The sequence below is a fragment of the Fusarium proliferatum genome (genome assembly GCF_900067095.1).
Source record: "Fusarium proliferatum ET1 genome assembly, contig: FPRO_scaffold011, whole genome shotgun sequence".
Classification (NCBI taxonomy): domain Eukaryota; kingdom Fungi; phylum Ascomycota; class Sordariomycetes; order Hypocreales; family Nectriaceae; genus Fusarium; species Fusarium proliferatum.
Window position 1 is genome coordinate 266,828 of NW_022194800.1, and position 17,990 is coordinate 284,817.

Consider the following 17,990-nt stretch of genomic DNA (forward strand, 5'->3'; position numbering starts at 1 on the left):
CAAAACATGATGCAGGACAAGATACTTATCTCTTTGGGATGAGGCCTGAAGAGGAAGAGAAGGATATTTAAGTTTACGTCTACATACGATAACGGGATCAGGCAGAAATTGTGTATGGCAGGCAATTGGACATGGATGGTGTGAGAGAGATGTTTCCTTGAGGAACGACATGAAGGAGGGAGGGATGCCTGCATGCATATAGGCGCTGCAGCCCGACGAGTGCAGTGAGAGTAAGACTAATAAGACGTGCATTCATGTTCCAATCAATGGATTCCGAGGCGAGGTTTGTGCGGCGATGGTTACTGTTACGGTTGAACTTGCGGGTGAGAATGCTGTGCGGTGTGAGTTGAGGTGGATGTGTGTAGTGAGAATAGAGAGTGATTTGGTATGAATGATATGATATGAGGCTGTCGAGATGTCACTTGATGTGATATTGGACAGATTGGGCTTGATCTGAGCAGCAGAACTATAACAAGTTGAAGAAAGATAAGTGAATAAATAAATAGAGAGACGAACAAAGAGCCAAACGACATCTGCCGTGGCTTCAATGCCAACGCATCAATCGACCATTTGAGGCATTCGATCGACGTCTCGTTACCAATCGTACGACACCATTCAACGATGCATGCACGCACGTTGTGTCGCTAAAGAACATACCAATTGGGGATCACAATGTAACATGATATCGACCAAGTATATACTGTACATACTAAGGACCTGGAGAAGTACATCCATCACGTCACTCTGTCTATCCCATCCCATCCGTAGTCTAGAGCTGAAGCCATAGTCAAAGAAGGGTCATGGCGCATGATGATCATATTTGCTTTTTCCTTGAGGCTCAACTAACATCAGCATAACCTCCAATATCATCCTGCACTAATAATTCATCATTTATTTATTTATTTCTTCTTCTTCTTCTTCTTCTTCACTCCAAAAGTTGAGCGCTTTTTAACTTACCCCTGTCATCCCCCCCATGGCAATATTCAGGGGATGGAAACCGCCTCACTTACACGACAGACAGGGCCATGACTCGGCTGAGCGGATCGTCATGAGCACTTGACAAAGAGTTTCCCATACTATCAGATCGCTTATTATTAGCTACAGCAGTAGACACATCCCTATCGGCACCAATCCGTTTATTCCGGGCATAGTCTCCGCCCTATCCAGCAGTTGATCAACAGAGGGGAAATGGCCCCAAGTCGACTCTCCGAGAGGGCTGAGGATGTATTGACCACCTGTTCGTTGGCAAACATGATGCAACGGATACATACATGCATTCACGATGCTCTACAGTACATATCCAGGGCTGATCAACACGGCCAGAATCGACGGCTCATCAGCTCTAGCTAGAATCATCAGACTCGTTTAGAACTGAACCCCCCGCTTAACTATCGACCGTACAGGTAGTATTGGGGCACTATATACGAGTCAAAGCGCAATTCCCACCTCTGCTCTCCTCACTTTCAGTTCAGTCTAGGTGCACGCTTTGCATTACCTGACCTGTAAAAGGCTATCCAAGCCCCTCCATAGACTAGACTATTCAATCATAAAAAGACTCGTTCTTCCTCGCAGCTCAGCTCAGCTCAGCTCACTCTCTCTATAAATCATCAATCTTCAACATATCAGCTCCACACGTGGTTCTGTGGCTTGCTATAACCCCCACGTGTTATCATCAACCTCTTGTATCGCGTGTTGATCACTACGATATACATATACGCCTGTTATAACCATAACCATAACCATAGGGGTACTCACCTTTATGGTTACTCAAAGATCACTGTATCATGAAACATAACAACAACGTCAGGCTTCTCGCTGTCCTCGCAGACCCTGAATCAGACGAGAAGAGCGAGTATCGCTTCCTCGTCGACGGCGCTCACGTAAGATACGTCACACTAGACGGGGGTCTCATAGACCCTGAACATCGCACGTACGAGCCAAAACTCCTCCCTCAACTCCCTGTATTTCCCCCGGGAGACTGGAACGAGGGCCGTGTCGGAAAGGACGGGCATACAGGGAAGCCTTTCTTCTGCGAGACGAGAAGAAGCAGTTTGCCCGGGATTGGAAATGTCTGGCATGATGTTATGATAGATCATCTCGAGCTCCGCCAGATCGAGCGTGTGCGCCAAACGCTCTATCGCGTATCGCATCCTGCTTTCAAGACACCAGTCCTCGCAAAGTTTGCGCAGTTTCCATGGGAGATTCCTTACTTCGCTGCTGAGACGACTTCGTACGAATGGATTCACGGCCAAGGCATCGGTCCTGAGTTTCTCGGCCATATTCACGAGAACGGGCGAGTCATTGGTTTCCTCCTCGAAGAGATTCACAATGCTCGTACTGCAGTACCTGAAGATCTCGCCACATGCCAGCGTAGTCTGCAAAAGCTGCATGATCTAGGCATCGTACACGGCGATATCAACAAGCACAACTTCCTTATCAGACAGGATGGTGATGCTGTTCTCATCGACTTCGAGACAGCTTACAAGTGCACAGATCCAGAGATACTAGATGAAGAGTATCGACATGTCAAAGAGAGTCTGGAAGATACATCAGGGCGTGGAGGAGCGGGCATGGCGAGCGATTCAAGTTCAGATTAAGTGGGATATGAGTATACGGATTACAGTACAGTATAGGATCACATGTGCAACAGGGTTTTCATCACGAAGAACAGGCGCTATCTTTTTTCTGATACCAGGGTATAGAGCAAATGTCAATTTATCTGATTGACTAACAAACAAGAACCTTTTTTTTAAAAAAAACCAATGTGCCCGATTCCAAGGGTCTATCAAGCCCGAGAAACACCAAAAGCGCCATGAAGGAGAAGAAGAAGAAGAAGAAGAAATAGTACAGTGAACATCTCCGGTCTTAGTTCAGGAGGATCTGCTGCACATACTGAGGCCCGAACAAAGGCTCACCGAACGCAGACCCAGGAAGGGTAGCGACAGGCTTCTCAGCAAGCTTGCCATCAGCACCTCGCTGAAGAGCAACGAGACCGCTGGTACCGTTCTGGTTACCAACAAAGACGTGCTTGGCAGTTCGGCTGAAGCTCATCATGCGGGGGAGGAGACCACCAGATGAGACGGTATCGGCATAAGTGAGAGTTCCGCACTCAGCGATGGTGAAGCGAGCGATAGAGTCGGTCTCGTTTCCGGACAAACGGTTGGAGATATAAACATCCTTGTTGTTAGGAGCGAGAAGGATCTCACCAACAGCAGCGGTCTTGGGGTCCTTCGCAGGCGCGTCCTTGCCGTAGGTAGAGATAGACTGGTGGTGCTTGAAAGCAAGGGTGTTCTCCTCATAGGAGATAGAGTAGACGAGGGCCTGGTTGCTCAGCTCACAAGCAACGATGTAGTGAGTGGCCTTCTTTCCACCACGAGGGTAGAAGACACCATGTCGAGGACCGCAGCCAGCCTCGACGGGGATGTTCTTTGCGATCTTGTAAGCATCGTCCTTGGAGTCGATGATGACAACAGAGTCAGTGCCGAGATCATTGACGGCAAAGTAGCGGCCAGAAGGATCGAGGTTGGCCTGATGAGGGTGAGAAGCAGCTTGGCGCTCCTTGTCAGGACCAAGCTTTCCAGGAGACTTGAGAGTCTTGACAAACTCCAGGCCGCCTTTCTCAGTGTTCCAAACATCAATGGTGCCATTTCCATAAGCAGCACCAACAAGGCGTGTCTTGTCCGAGTTGAACTCAAGATGAACAACGCCGACACTTCCGGCCTTTTTAGTCTTGAGAGTAAGCTTATTAGCCTCGAGATCAAGGTTGAAGAGTCTCAGCTCGTCAGAGTTCTCGTCAACGGCGTAGAGCAAGTTGGGGTCATAGTAGGCCATCCACGAGTTACCGCCCTCAATCTCCTGGTTCAGAGTGAGCTCGAACTTGCCCGTCTTGGGGCTGAAGTCGGCGACGTAGATGTGACCAGAGTTTCCGAGGAGGATGCGAGCAGCAGCGGATGAAGATGCTGAGGCGGTTGGGTATGAGCTGCGTGCGATGTTAGGAAGCGCAGAGGCAGATGTAGCGAGAGAGGCCAAGAGGCCAGCGATAGTGTACTTCATCTTTGTTGTGTGAAGCGTGTCTTGTTTTGGGTTTGTGTTGTTTCGTTGCAACGTCGTACGTAGTAGTGAGTCTGATACAATAAGGTAGTATACTGTAATAGCGATCGACAATCAATATCGATTGGGGGTATCAAAAGTTTGAAAAAGCCAGAAAAGTCTATAAAAGAGACAGGAACCAGTCCAATCTTTTTAAGTGTGTGTAGTTTTAATCAAGGGAGGCTGAGGTTTGCAAAAAAAGGATTGCGGCTGTGAGAAATAGAGTGACTAAGGATCAGCGGCTGGGGGTTGAGCATATATAGCTACAGATGTAAGCCTCAGCCTCAGAAGACCTAGACCTAGACCTAGACCAGGTAGTGAACCATTCTCACAAAGGACTGTGATCCATGCAGATGCACAGTCACTGGAAACAAGAGAAATCCCTCTTGTCAAGCCTTGTTCACTGGCGAAAAGGTGAACATGCCCATTCCATTCAGTGGAGGCGCAGCGTCAGTGATTGGAAGAACAGTCAGCGATCAACCAACCGCTGATCAGGGGTAATGTATGTACCTGTTGTAGGGGCTGTGCTACAGTGGCTGTAGGGCTGTTAGCCAGTGAATGTTCACGGCAACATGAAACGAAACGGGATGCCACAGTCAGCAAACACACCTGTCGAGTTTCACCACTGATCCTCCCCCCATAACAATTGGCTCAGAGCATAGCGACTCCAGCGCTTAGAGCTGAGATGCAGGGGGTTTCGCGTTTATAGGAGACCGCCAAGATGAGAAGGGATTGGATCAGCGGTAAAAAAGCAAACGCTCAGCCCTTGAGACCTTTTTTTTTTTCTCCAGCCAAATGATCCTATGTTCAGAGTAGGGCTGAATTGGTTGGCCATTCTTTGAGGCCATGGTTTGTCTCGATCCTCAACGCTTTGACTAATGGTTATGCTTATTCTCTTTTGCTTTTATTGACAGGTCGAATTGTCCTTACTCTCACCCAAACTAGGTAATCCTTTGCAGGCACGTGAGATTTTAGTATCTGTCATCTTAAGACGGATGTCCTCATCATGCCATCAAATCCGAAGGAGTCTGTCGGACCCATCCTCTCTAGTCAATCCCAAACAACATCTTCTCCATAACAAGGCGCATAGACCGGATGATCACATATTTAAATGACCAAGCCGCCCAGTCTTCTTCACGTGCCATCATCACATGCACGGCAAGCAAGTAAAATACCTCGTTTAAAAAGAAGCCCATGCAAACCCATTTACCATTATTGTCCCTCTACTAACAGAATATGGACACATGAAAGAGAAGAAATTACATACAAAATCTCAATGCCGACCGTCATAAAATGCTAAACAGGAAACGTGCGGCGAGATGCTATATAAGAGTGGTAAGGGAAAAAAAGAGAGGTTAATGGATGGGAGGAGTTACAGGACCGGCATCAAACGTCAAAGTCATTGACTACAGCCAGAACAGAGCACCACCGGCGATGATAATGGCCAGGGCACTTGCGCCGTTCCGTGTTCCAGCGTTGGAACCCTTTCCATCATCTGAGCTGCTGCTGCTCTTGCTAGAGTCTGAGCTGGCGCAGTCTTGGTTGAAACTGTTGGTCTGACAGTTGGTGGTGTCAGCGGGCTCAGTATCATTTGAGTCGCCGTCGGGGTTGCCTGAGGGAGTGTTGCTAGAACCGGACCCAGAGCTGCTGTCATCGCTGCTGTCGTCTCCGTGGTCGTTGGATGGCGCGCCGCTGCTGCCGCCAGGAATAGTGGCGGGCTCATCATCATCGTCGTCGTCCTTATCCTTGTCCTTGCTATCTTTGCTGTCCTTATCGTCCTTGTCATCGTCCTTGCTATCCTTCTTCTTGTCCTCCTTCTTTCCCTTGTCCATGTCCTCACCAGTGGCCATCAGAGAAGCAATGGTGTGTCTCTTGTCGCCGTCGACAATGGTGTCGTTAGTGCCAGCAGCATCCTTGTACCAGTAACTGGTACCCGAGTTGGTGCCAGGACCAGACTTGGCATTGTAACATTCGATCTCAACGTCGGAGAAGGTAGCAAAGTAGTAACCACTCTTCTGGATATCGGGAGCATCCCAGTCGATGGGGCCTCCAGCCCATGCTACAGTACCTTCGGCGTTACCCTCCTTGCCACCAGGCCACAGAGAAAGCTGCACACGAGAAGGTGTCTGGGGGAAGTCAAAGTTCTTAGAGGTGGCATTCCAGGTATCACTCTTCTGCAGAGTTCGGCCGAGCTTGCCATCAACCCACCACTCAATCTTGTCAGGGGTCCATCGGATTTCGTAATCGTGAAAGTTGGCAAAGGTATCAGACAGCGTAATGTTTTCCGAGTTCTCGTCTATCAAAGTGTCAGCCGTGTCAGGTACAACATACAATCACGTGAGAATTCATGGCTGTGCCACGAACAAGGGGCTACCTTGTTGTGTGACACGACACTAGGACGACTTACAGTTGGTGATGCCCTGGAAGTAATAATTGGTCTGAGCATCGCCGAGCTCTGTACCAACAAACTCATAATCGATCTCATCCTTGACGTCAGAGAAGAGGATGAAAGCAGTAATGACACCAGCGCCACGGCTGGTCTTAAAGCGAGCCTTGACGTTACCATACCACATGTAGACAGTAGAAGACAGCAGAGTGCCAACACTGTCCTTGGGCATGGTAAGAAGAACGTTGTTCTGGAAAACAACTGGCTCACCCTGTGCAACCCAGTCGGCCTTTGAAGAATCGCCAAGATACTTGCCGATATCGACAATTGAATCGAGGGAGTTCATCTTCATCTTGCGATCCTCGCAGACGGGGGCGGGAACACAAGAGTCGAGTGAGAAGGACATTGTAGGATCGCAACCACCCAGACAGTACGCACCAACGCCGCATTCACCATAGGCTGATACATGTCAGATATCAGATATCATCAAGTTCGTGAAGGTAACTTACTGGAGCAGCATGGCGAGTCCTCGGGACAGTGGCTGCTGCGCGTGCACTTGACGGCAGCGACAGAACTAGCGCCCAAAAGGGCGGCAACGACAAGAGATCGCAACATTATGAATATGAAATAGTCGAGCAAAAACAGACGGAACTGATGCTTTAATGCGAGGGCGCCCTCGAATTAGGGGTTCGGTATTATGGTATGATCTGATCGGGATATTAAGAGTAGATAAGGCGTTCAAGTGTCGAGAACAGGTAACGACTGCTGTTGAATCGAGTGGACACAAAAACGACAGTTGAAACAGCCCAGCAAGCGAGCGACTTGGGTTGTTGTCGGTAATTAAGGGTGTATTTGCGTGGTGTTGATAGCGACCTTTTTATTAGGCTGCTGATTGATAGTTGAATCGAGTGAAAAAGGGCGATGGAATGCGGGCAGCAAAACAGTTTGCGCGTCCTCGATCCGAAAAGATTGTCCCTTTTCTAGAAATCTCCCTTGAATACGCAAGAGTTTCCTTCTTAACGAGAGCAGAAGGATGTCGGACAACTCCGCAGAAAGCGAGTGTCTGATTTGGAAATTATCGCGTAGACTCTGCGAGTGCTTTTTTTCGATCGATCGGGGCTCGATTGTGTGACTTGAGCGAGAGATAAATAGCGACGAGAATCTAAATGAAAACGATTGATAGTGCCACCGATGTCCTCCCTTGGGTTAGGAAGAAGGCAAACGATGAGCAGAGCACTGGAAAAGAAAAAAGAGGATTATCAACACCACAGACGGACAGACTGCGAAATCTGGGGAAAGGATAGAACCAAAGGGAAGAGGGATTAAAGAAGAGAAGCGAATCTCCCAAAGAAGAAGGCCCCCCGTACCTGTCCGTTCCCCCTCAGCACTCACACACTCACTCGCGCACTGGCAGAGCGGACCTCTCGTGCCGAGAGACACGAGACATCCATGACCTTTTTCGTTTAGACGCACTAACCCACTAAACCACTCTAGAGATAACAGTGTCCAAGCTTGAGAGAGGACCAATGACAGCTCGAGTTTACTCAAACTTGGTGATCGGTTCGTCTAAGATCACGCGCCTGATCCTGGCTTGACCCCTGAACTCCATACACCTAAACAGAGGCGATGTGACTGTCTTGGTGATCCATCAGGAGCATCATCGTATAGATATCAGCCGTAATAAGAGCAATTGATGCCATGGAATCCTCCGATATAAAGCCCACTGAACATGTCTTCAGGGCAACAGTGCTCATTCTGTAATACCTACAGTAAAGCAGTCGCTTTGTTACCAGCTGTAGCACCGCGGTCGCAAATACCCTCATTCGCCAACAAAGTTCAATTAAATCGATTGAGTTTGACTTGATCTTCAGACCCGAAATGCCGCCTACTATATATATTAAACTTTCAGCTTCGACTCCATTTACAACCTCAATGTATCTCTAACTACTTTAATAATAATTACCACAAGTCGTGAGTCCAAAGCTCGTGCATTCCGAACCGACATCCATATCACCCCAGATTTCAGGTCATGGACTCATCCCTGCCCATCATACTACGTACCGCCCCCTTCATTCCGGCCTATTTTACCTTTCTCGCCAGAGCTCAATGCAATAACCACACTAGCAACGGATTGATGGATGTCATGATGATTTGGCACTCGAAAGGCTTCCAAAACCCTTCGACGCCATCATGCATCGCCGTTGTCACATCTATATCTGCCACGCCATTCCCCGTCACACAACGCTTCCCCTCCCGCCGCCACAATCCCATTGTACCCGACAAGTAGCCCAGGTACCTTAGCCCTGGCTGACAGCCCAGCGCTCATCACAGGGGACACGCCACGGTCCTAGCCAATCTTACAGGCCTGTCAAACACCAACTTACTGACAGTAGACAACCAAGAATGGAATACTTTCTCGCAGCAAGACTACCTAATTGGTACAGAATAATAACAAATGCTTTGTCTTCACAAACTACACTGAATCGCCCAATATACAGAATATATACATTGCACCCCCCAACTGCATCATGTTTTCATCACAGGCAAATGGTTCAGTTCACGAAGCGTCACTCAGAGGGCCATTGTGTTTGTGTGCAAGGAATCAACTCCAGGCATTGGGGTATAAGTAGCCGAACCTAAAATCGAACAGTCCCATCCTTTCACAACCAGAATCGAAAAGGAAAAGACATGGGGAAAAAACAACACACACTGCCGTCATCCTTCCTTTCCTTCCCTTCGACTCGGTCCGTCTTGAAACAGCTTCGTCGTCCTCGACCTCAACCTTAACCTCAGTCTCAAGACATCCATATCCTCCTTCATCTCTCCCCATTACACCAACAGGCGCGTCCATATCACAAGTCCCTTTCCTTTGTAACACTCTTCTTCCTATAGGCCAGTTCGACAGGTGCATATGCTGCTCCTCGTCTTCAATTTTTCCACCTTTACGCGCCAGTTCCCAGTTCCATTCCTTTCCGTATCCGATCCGAAAGAGTGGTAACAAAGCCGGTGAGACATTGTCCGCCATGCCTCATAAACATTCGAGGCAAGTCCACAATTAACAAACATTAAACAGTTTCCCGCATAGAAATGGTGCAGAACGCCTCTGCTGATTTTCCCTTTGTTTTTGGTGTTTTGAGTCTTTTCCCTTTGCAGTAGGGAATTTTGGGTAAAAAATCATCTTCTTGCTCTCGAGTTCTCACAGGAGTGCGAAACTTGCAAGAGACCCCAAAGTCACCTTGCGACTCCCCCTATCTCTTGGAATTAGGGAACAAATCTATGTGTGTCAGTTTCAATGAACGATTGTTCACTCTCCGTCGTCGAAACGGAGCAGTCGAGACGTACCTGGAAAGTGTTCTTTGGCGTACTGTTCGCAAGCCTACGTCATATGTCAGCACCTTACATCTCAAGCTCCGAGGGTGAGACTTCTTACCTTGGCAGGTTTGTTAACCTTCTGCCCAATTGACTTCCACTTGTTATTCTCGTACTCCTTGATGGCGTTCAATAACGCTTGACTCTGATAAAGGGGAGGTCAGCTTTGTTGCTCAATGTAAAGGGCTAATGGTGGCTACCTCGTCCTCAGCAAACTCAGCATAGTGCATGTCCTAAATCTAGTTAGCTTCATGAATCCTCCTGTTGATTTCCTGGTCGACCATACCTTGTACCAATGCTTCTTGACAGATCCTTCTGTCCTGGTAGGGAAAGTCTGCACGTCATTTTTAGCACATGAATCATACCCAGGTTACACCGTATGTCTTACCTTGGCAATCTCTGCCCAGCTGTTGCCAGCATCTCGCATTTGCTTCAGTCGCAACTCTTCTTGCGGTGTCCAGGGAGTGTTGGTCCGGCTTTTTTTAGCTGGAGGAGGTGCAACTGGTGCTGCGTTCGCATCATCTGTCTGAACTTGTTGTGGTTGTTGAGGAACCGCCTGGGGTGGGGGAGGGGCTGCGACAGGAGGTTGAACTTGAGATGGGGTGACAGGGGCAGAAGGAGCAGCTGTGGCCGGAGGTCCAGCAGCACCAGGTGCCGGCCTCTTTCGTGACCGACCAGCTGTCGCCGGAGTGGGGGTAGGTACTTGCTGAGGAGGTGCAGCGCCGTTTGGAGGCTGCTGAGGAACGTTCATGGGAGGAGGTTGAACAGGCGCCGGGTGATGTTGCTGCTGCTGCTGCTGTTGAGGTTGCTGTTGTTGCTGCGGTGCCATATTAGGTTGGGGGGCGCCGTAGCGGAATTCCATGTTCTCAGGACGGCGAGTCATGTCGTTCTGGTACTGGTGAGGGTTGCTATTGAGAGACGCAGGTCAGCAGGGTGGCTCCCAATCGTAAGGCTTCATTATCGATATGAATGGGCTCGGTAGTCGACACAACCACAAGCTACAGGCATTGGAAGTGCTTTCATGTGAGAAAGTCACTTGTGTAGCTTTGGTAGGCGTCAGGTCTATCAGTGGTGAAATGGGTCGTGAGACACAATTCAGAAGCATCGATTAAGGACCTTATAAAGCCAGAAACCCGGTGACGAAACAGGAAAAGAGTCGTATTACACTTGTAATCGACAGAGGGTGTGGTACCTGGTCCAAGAAAGAAGGGTTCATCAAAGGAGGTATTACTTACTGCATCTCGGTTGGCTGGTGAGAGTTGGTGTAGACATACTCCGGGACAGGCCCGACTTGCCACTGCTGCATGTTCTAAAATGTACCAGTTAGCCATCAATTTCCAAGAACCATCGGCAATAAGCAAGGAAACATGAAGTTGAAAGTCGTGAGACGCTGACGCTAGCGTCTGCGATACAACACGGCATATCATGACTGGTGTATCAACCAACGTGGGTCTGAAGCACGCGCAAACTGGGGGTGACGCGACCAGGGTCTGAGCTGAACTGAGCTGCGCAACTATTGCCGATATCGAATTTCGACAGGAACAGGACAATAGTCGCTTCATAACATTTGCAGCATACCTGTAACCACAGCCTTGGGTCCACCTTGTTGGCCTGCATCGCGTTGCGATTCATAGTGCTTCTCTCCGTATTAACACAAGAAGCGCGATGGCGCAAAACGCGGAACTTTTTTCTTGGTTCGGGTAACCAAGAGTACAGATGGTGACAATAGAGAAAGTATTTGTACTCACGGGCGAAAGTCTGACTCTTTGATCCGTGAATATAGTTGAGTTAAAAGGCAAGAGAGTTAGACAGTGACCAGTCACAGTATCGTGAAGGCGACCACGTCGATACAAAAGAGGTACAGACGAGTATCTCGAGTATCTGCGAAGTACTCAACAAGATCTGTGCTGGGAGGGGATTTTTAGGGCGTCAGGAAACACAACCGCGGGATCTGGTTGGTAAAAAAACTGAAACGTGATGTGGTGGGATGCCGGTTCGATTTCTCCACGCAAGTACCAACTGGTCGTGATGATCAGGGTTTTTTGTCTTGTAATCAACGTTTGTGCGCTGGTTGAGGTTGGGTCAGTATCGGCGTGTAAGTGGTGAGAGTGGAAATAAAGAAAATTGCTCGAGTTCAACGGAATCGCATATGCGTGATGCTCTACGTGTCTAAACCGTGTGCGCGGTCAGATGCTGTGCTGCTTTTCGCGTGCGCCTCGGCGAAGCCATGTTGAATACATAGGTTGGCAGTGCGTGCCCCGTTGTTTTTGGGGGTGGTTGGAAACGAGGCAGACGCTTGTGAGCGAAAAGAGATTGATTGGGGCTGGGGCTATAACGAGGCAGGAAAATGCAAGCAAACCAGACAAAGAAAGGACAGGCGGACACACGCGTAACGTGTCTGCGATAAGACGCGAGTGATGTTTGGTACGTAGCGAACAGGAACGTAGGACTGTGGTCGTGGCAAGACAATGGGTAGGTAGGTATATGCGATGCGATGCGACAGGTGATATTGATAGTGATAGTGAAGTATTGAGTCATGAGTGAATAGAGTGAGTGATCTCAACTCGACAATGACGGAAGATACAGGACGCGCGCTCGAAAACATGTACAAGTTTTCATTTCGACGAGTTAAGACACAATAATGAGTGATAATGAAACCCAGGAGATGGCATTGAACGAGGGAACACAATATAGAATAGAATGCTTACTTGATTTGAGTTAAAGGCCCAGGGGGAACGAGCAAGCAAATGCGCGTCTTGATTGTCTGCGACGGTGACGACACAAAGTGAATGTCGAGTCACAGGTCAAGTAGTTTTGCTCGCCTGTCGCAGGTCGCAATCGAAGAATGATAGAGAGATAGATGCCTCACTCGGCCTTAGCAGATGCTGTGAGTGGATCCACAGCTAGGTTGATTGAGGATGAAGTTTGGGCGTGAAAGGTATGGTTTGTAAGATGATGTACAATAGATACCTCACCTCAGTTCAACTCTGTTTCCGTCAGATCGAGTCTGAGGGTGGATTGAATGCAGCAGGTTAAAAAGACGTAGGTAGACAGGTCTGTCTGGGGGATGGAGGAACGATGGATGGTACCTCGAGGCAAAGTAACTCGGGCAGGACCTTGGAAGTCGCTGGGACCTGGGGAGGGGAAGGTAGTCGTGGGTTACCCTTTTTTTTTGGTGGAAAGGGGAGAATGGAATGGGCGAAAAGAGGTGGGCAGGCGTGACAGAAAGCTACGACGCTTGCGCTAAAAGTGGGTCACCGACGCTTCCGAGGCGCGGATAGCTTACAATTTGGCTCCATAATCACACTGTCTTTAGCAGCATGAACTGTGTCGGGGCGTACAGTGCGCTTATGACGAGTATGTTATCTCTTCCAGCAGGAAACATCTCGAAAACAAGTACTGAGAGGTACGTGCTCTCATTCCCCGCCCGCTAATGAAAATGTTTGGTTGATCGGTAATTGCCAAGCCACGTTTGGTCAAGCCTCAGTTATCGTCGTACAAGTTTATCATAAAATCAGGCATTCAATCAGTTCAAGTGATGAGTGGCAGAGATTTCTCCTTGGTATCAGTAATTGCCAATCCCACTCAATTCAATGAGTCTAGGTAGTCTCATCGCGTACGTCACCTTTTTGATCCGACATGATCTGTTTCTCCCCTGTCAATGGCCTTCCTTGTCTAATAATTCACCGACTGGTCTAATCTCACGATATCGTCCCATCAGACAATGAATCCCTGATGGCGATTAATTACACAGGTGTCGGTGTTTTGCAATCTCTATTTCGTTTGTCGTGACTGATCAAATCTCTTTGGTGAGGTTTTCGTGTTCAGTTCCAGCAGCCACTGACAACCTCTATCTGTGTGACGTGCTGTCATTTTGCATTGCGTGATACAGCGATTGCCTTTGTGAGATAAAGCGGTCCTTTCACGTGTCCTCTGCTATTCTTTTGACTATTGCACCTATTCATCTATCGTCTATCACGTTCCTATGTTTGTTGGTTTCAACGTGTTTCGTTCTATTGATAGATGACAAGGCGTCATCCCCACTCTCCGCGATCAATACCTACTTTATCTCCAACAACCACGAGGTGTTGTTGAGGGCAAGCCCACTTCGAATGACAGATCTGTACTAGATGTAGTCTCGACACCGTTTCTTGAACCTACGTACCTTGTCTTGCGGTACGTGCCATTTGAGGATGGCTGGCCTCAAGAGCCGCATCTCTCGAAATGATGGATCTGCTCCGATTCTCCACCCTACAAGTACTGTACACAATGGGGTATACCCGGCAATCTGGTCGCGTCTCGAGCTAAGATCGTGACATTGAATCTGTGTACCTCTCAAGTCCCTCCGTCGTCGGATCCGGGACTCGGGGTTTTTGTTCTATCGTACGGGTGGCAATTAATATAAATGGATATGGTCTAATATAATGTTTGTGAAGCTGTAGAAATGCAGTTTAAGTAATTTTGCCTGTTTATCCGTCGAGGCTATCGACCCCCCCCTTTTTTTTTCTTTTCTCCTCAACCACACTTATGATGCCGCCTTTTACTATGATAGGGACAGCTCCAACTCAAGCTGCATTCACACAGGCAAAGATACTTGTCCTATTCAAACCAACCATGCTAGGGAATTTTATGTTACATGCTAATACCCCGAATGGTAACCGTCTGAGACTACTACTGATCTGAAATGTCAAGAGAAGACGACTCATCTTCGTTGTCCAGGGTAAGCCTTCCACAACATGTCTTCCCAGGCGGCATAAGAGAAATTCCTCCTAGTTCTCCAATAGGCACATTATTAAATCACTATGAAACCTCCAATGAAATCAACTATAGAAGGAAACTAAGTTCATCATGGTTTGATTGGATTCGTATACCCGCAGCAAAAAATCCAACTAAAATGATGCTAAGAATGACTATGTTTTCTATAATCTCCGACTGTTCTTCCTCCTATGATCTGACTTCTAGTAGATTACCCGGCACAACAAGATGAAATCCTTCGAGCCCTAACGGTGGCGAACGTTGAGATTAAGCTCTGATAAAGACGAATGCACCAGAACCACCAGACCAAGACAGCGGCGAGATAACCAAATCTCGACATTCACACGACGATCCGGCACCGGCATCAAACTCCATCGAGTTCATCTTCCTCCACCATCTCCAGCTGCATTGCCGATCCCCGCCCGCTTCGAAACACGCTTGTAATCTGGGATGGCCTGATGTCCCACGTCAACAATAAAATAAGCACAAAAGATGAGCACGGGGCACTCTCCCCATGCGAACGAAACATACACGCCTTAATATGGATATCGGGGAAATACATTCCGAGGCAAAATTGTCGCCCGCAATACGAGTTTGCGGTGAGCAAAGATCCTGATAACAACAACAGAGCTCGTGTGCATCGGTGCTTTAGCCTTCTTTTGAGTTACATTAGACTATCAAGTTTCGAAACCTTTGTTCCTCGAGGGTCAGGCCCGCGGGTGAAACCACCCCGGTTGCAAGAGCTGGTCGAAATATTCGGACACCTCTTGAGCCGTCCGTAGGGCCAAGCGATCAGGACCCTTGCTTCTACCTTACGCTTCCAATGGGTAGGGGAACTTCTGGGTATGTACATACAGTAGCTAGGACTGGATGATGGGAATCTCAAACATTCTGGTCGCGTTTCAAGCTACAAGCTTATATAACGGTGAATATTGAAACGCCAGCCCTGCAAGATAGACATGTGGCGTCAACAACACAAGGCATTGCTTAGGTACCTTAGCCATGGAGTAGAAACCCTCAACAAACACGAGATGAATCTGTCGGTGTCATGAGTAATCTCACAAAACACGTAAACAACTTTAAAAAAAGTCTTTTTATATTATGGAGAGTTTACTTTAGTAGCACAACCAATAAAGACAAAACCCGAACGAAATTATCATCAACACGGAACCCTGCATGTGTTTTGTGGACTTGGACGTAGTGCTCTCTCGCAAGCATATCCCACCATAAAAAATCTTGACGGCCCATTGCCGCTTGACTAACAACTCACGATAGCTGCATCTCTATCCCCGTGCAGAGCAAAGTTCCAGAACATTTTTCTCAGGACAGCCTGAAGGCCCCCAGTCCGGGATCCAAACAGCTATGACCATCTCGTCCGCACAGACTCCTGAAACACTGCCGAGGTAAGTCTACGAAGGGAAGTGTTGCGACTTGGCAAACATTTGACAGCTGTATGTGTAATGTTTAGCGCTTAAGAGAGAAGGATTAAGTAAATAATAGTCGAGGAATTATGTATCAGGATTTCGTATGCGAGGTTGCATGGAAGAAACTCAAAACTGAGGTTATCTAAAACTTATCTGGGAATCTCAGATCTTGGAGTTTCGGGATCTGGACATGTTTGATCGCTGCTTCAGACTCGAGCTCACACAGGAACGACAGCTATCCGGCGTCATGGGACCTCCTGCCAACTCGGTAGAGTAGCACCCGGTTTCCGGCAATGTTTCGATCCGAGCTGGAGAATGTGTTTCTCTTGACGCTGTCATGTTAGAAGTGTGCATCAGATATCTGAAGCTTGAAGGCATTCGCAGTTTTGTTTAGCGCCACAGAGCAGAGGCCTTGCTGCAGGTACTGACTAGTGCATATTTTCATAAGGATCCTCTGCAATACGATATGCATGTGGGTAAGCCGCGTAAAGATCTCGGACAAGGGAGTGAGATCGACTACCTATGTACTGTACACGCAGCATTTCGCTACCAAGGGCCGGTTCACCGCCCGACACCACCTGGTGATCATCTTGCCATGACACGGTGTTAGTCGGCGTCGGCCAGGGCTCTCTCTAAGAATAGGTAGACGAATAGATTCAACCGTATTCAAATCACTCAGAGTTGCAAGGAAGGACGACGATCAGAGAGGCGTAAGACAGCGGGATCGAAGCATCCGTATCCATCCTGTGTCTCGCTTGGCCGTGTTTCTCATTCTTGTTTTCTGTAACGGGGGAACGAATGTTTCCGGTTGTGCCGCAAACTCAGCTCGTTTCCCCTGCACGGTACATTCATTGCCAGAACCATAACCTGGACAAGAAGACCACAATAGGGATAAGGACAGAGTCTGTCGACGGACAAGGTAGAAACAAAGTGTTGAAAGCACTGAACCGGTATTCTGAGGTTAATAAGCCGCCCAATCAGCAGAGGACGGTCCACAGAGTTCGCAAATGTCCATCTCTTTTGGACTAATCCCTGATACCGAGGTGAAATTACGCCAGTGCGTTAGCGGGTTTCAAGGGGGGATCCCTGAACCTTGGGCCTGGGGCGCGGCGGCAGCTAACGAAGCGGCGAGATTAGTAGGCTTTGTTAAGGTACAAACCGAAACCGACGGTAAGGAAACTTATATGGGTTTGAGTAGTAGTGTATAGTGACTCTGAGACAGGAAACATCATGACCAGAGAGCTGGTGAGGTGATGACAGGCTCCTACTGAAGAAGTGATGTGTATGATATCAGAGTTGAAGTTGTTTTGCCCTGATCCTACCAAACAACAACAGATGAAGGTAAAACTTCCTAAAGTCTAATTAATTAATAAAGGTGCAAACAAGTCACTGCATGTTGAAATTAGACAGGCGCTTGTTGTCCCGCAAAATTTGTGAATCGAGGCGTCGATGGTATGTGCGCATCGTCTAAACGGACGGCATATCTTGCACCCACCTATCACGAAACGATAGCCGACAGGGTTACAATGACATGCCCTCCACCAAACACCGTGCAAGCCGACCGAGAAGGATAATGTGTATGTACGTATCTGGACTCGACTCGTCTCGAGTTTTGATACTTGGGGCCAACAAAAGGCGAGAGAAACGAAACCGGATCTTGTTTAACTAAACATTTGGGGTTTGATAAGCTTTTGGGGGAGCATCTCCTGGTAGCGGCTTTACTTCAGCTGCTTTATACAGAAACACCAAGAATTATGCATCAGCAACAAGACCAACAAGACCAACTCCCCGATCGTGTTTACTTGCTACGCCCGGGCCAGTAGTAGTATGCTAGCTGCAGCCAACAGCTTGGGACCTAATCACGGTCCTCCAGAAGATCACGGATCACAGCGCAGCGGCGCGCGATGGATGTTAGCCTCGAGGCTACGGAGGGACTGTGGGTGGGATTATTACAGCCAAACCACGAG

The 17,990-nt window shown here is 48.3% G+C and overlaps 4 protein-coding genes across 4 annotated transcripts; 1 reads left to right on the top strand and 3 right to left on the bottom strand.

Moving 5' to 3' along the window:
* Positions 1–1,784: 1,784 nt before the first annotated feature.
* On the top strand, positions 1,785–2,597 carry FPRO_08267 (uncharacterized protein; the record flags this gene model as incomplete). The annotated part of the gene is made up of 1 exon (XM_031221917.1): positions 1,785–2,597. The coding sequence occupies one exon, from the start codon at positions 1,785–1,787 to the stop codon at positions 2,595–2,597; it is 813 nt and encodes a 270-aa protein (XP_031087427.1).
* Positions 2,598–2,865: 268 nt separating this feature from the next.
* On the bottom strand, positions 2,866–4,053 carry FPRO_08268 (uncharacterized protein; the record flags this gene model as incomplete). Its single annotated transcript, XM_031221918.1, has 1 exon — positions 2,866–4,053. The coding sequence occupies one exon, from the start codon at positions 4,051–4,053 to the stop codon at positions 2,866–2,868; it is 1,188 nt and encodes a 395-aa protein (XP_031087428.1).
* Positions 4,054–5,495: 1,442 nt separating this feature from the next.
* On the bottom strand, positions 5,496–7,090 carry FPRO_08269 (putative cell wall glucanase (Utr2); the record flags this gene model as incomplete). Its single annotated transcript, XM_031221919.1, has 3 exons — positions 5,496–6,385; positions 6,497–6,934; positions 6,985–7,090. The coding sequence occupies 3 exons, from the start codon at positions 7,088–7,090 to the stop codon at positions 5,496–5,498; spliced, it is 1,434 nt and encodes a 477-aa protein (XP_031087429.1).
* A 2,633-nt stretch (positions 7,091–9,723) lies between these two features.
* On the bottom strand, positions 9,724–10,727 carry FPRO_08270 (uncharacterized protein; the record flags this gene model as incomplete). The annotated part of the gene is made up of 6 exons (XM_031221920.1): positions 9,724–9,749; positions 9,818–9,851; positions 9,906–9,989; positions 10,045–10,077; positions 10,131–10,178; positions 10,233–10,727. 6 exons carry the CDS (start codon positions 10,725–10,727, stop codon positions 9,724–9,726), a joined length of 720 nt encoding a protein of 239 aa, XP_031087430.1.
* Between the last annotated feature and the right edge of the window lie 7,263 nt (positions 10,728–17,990).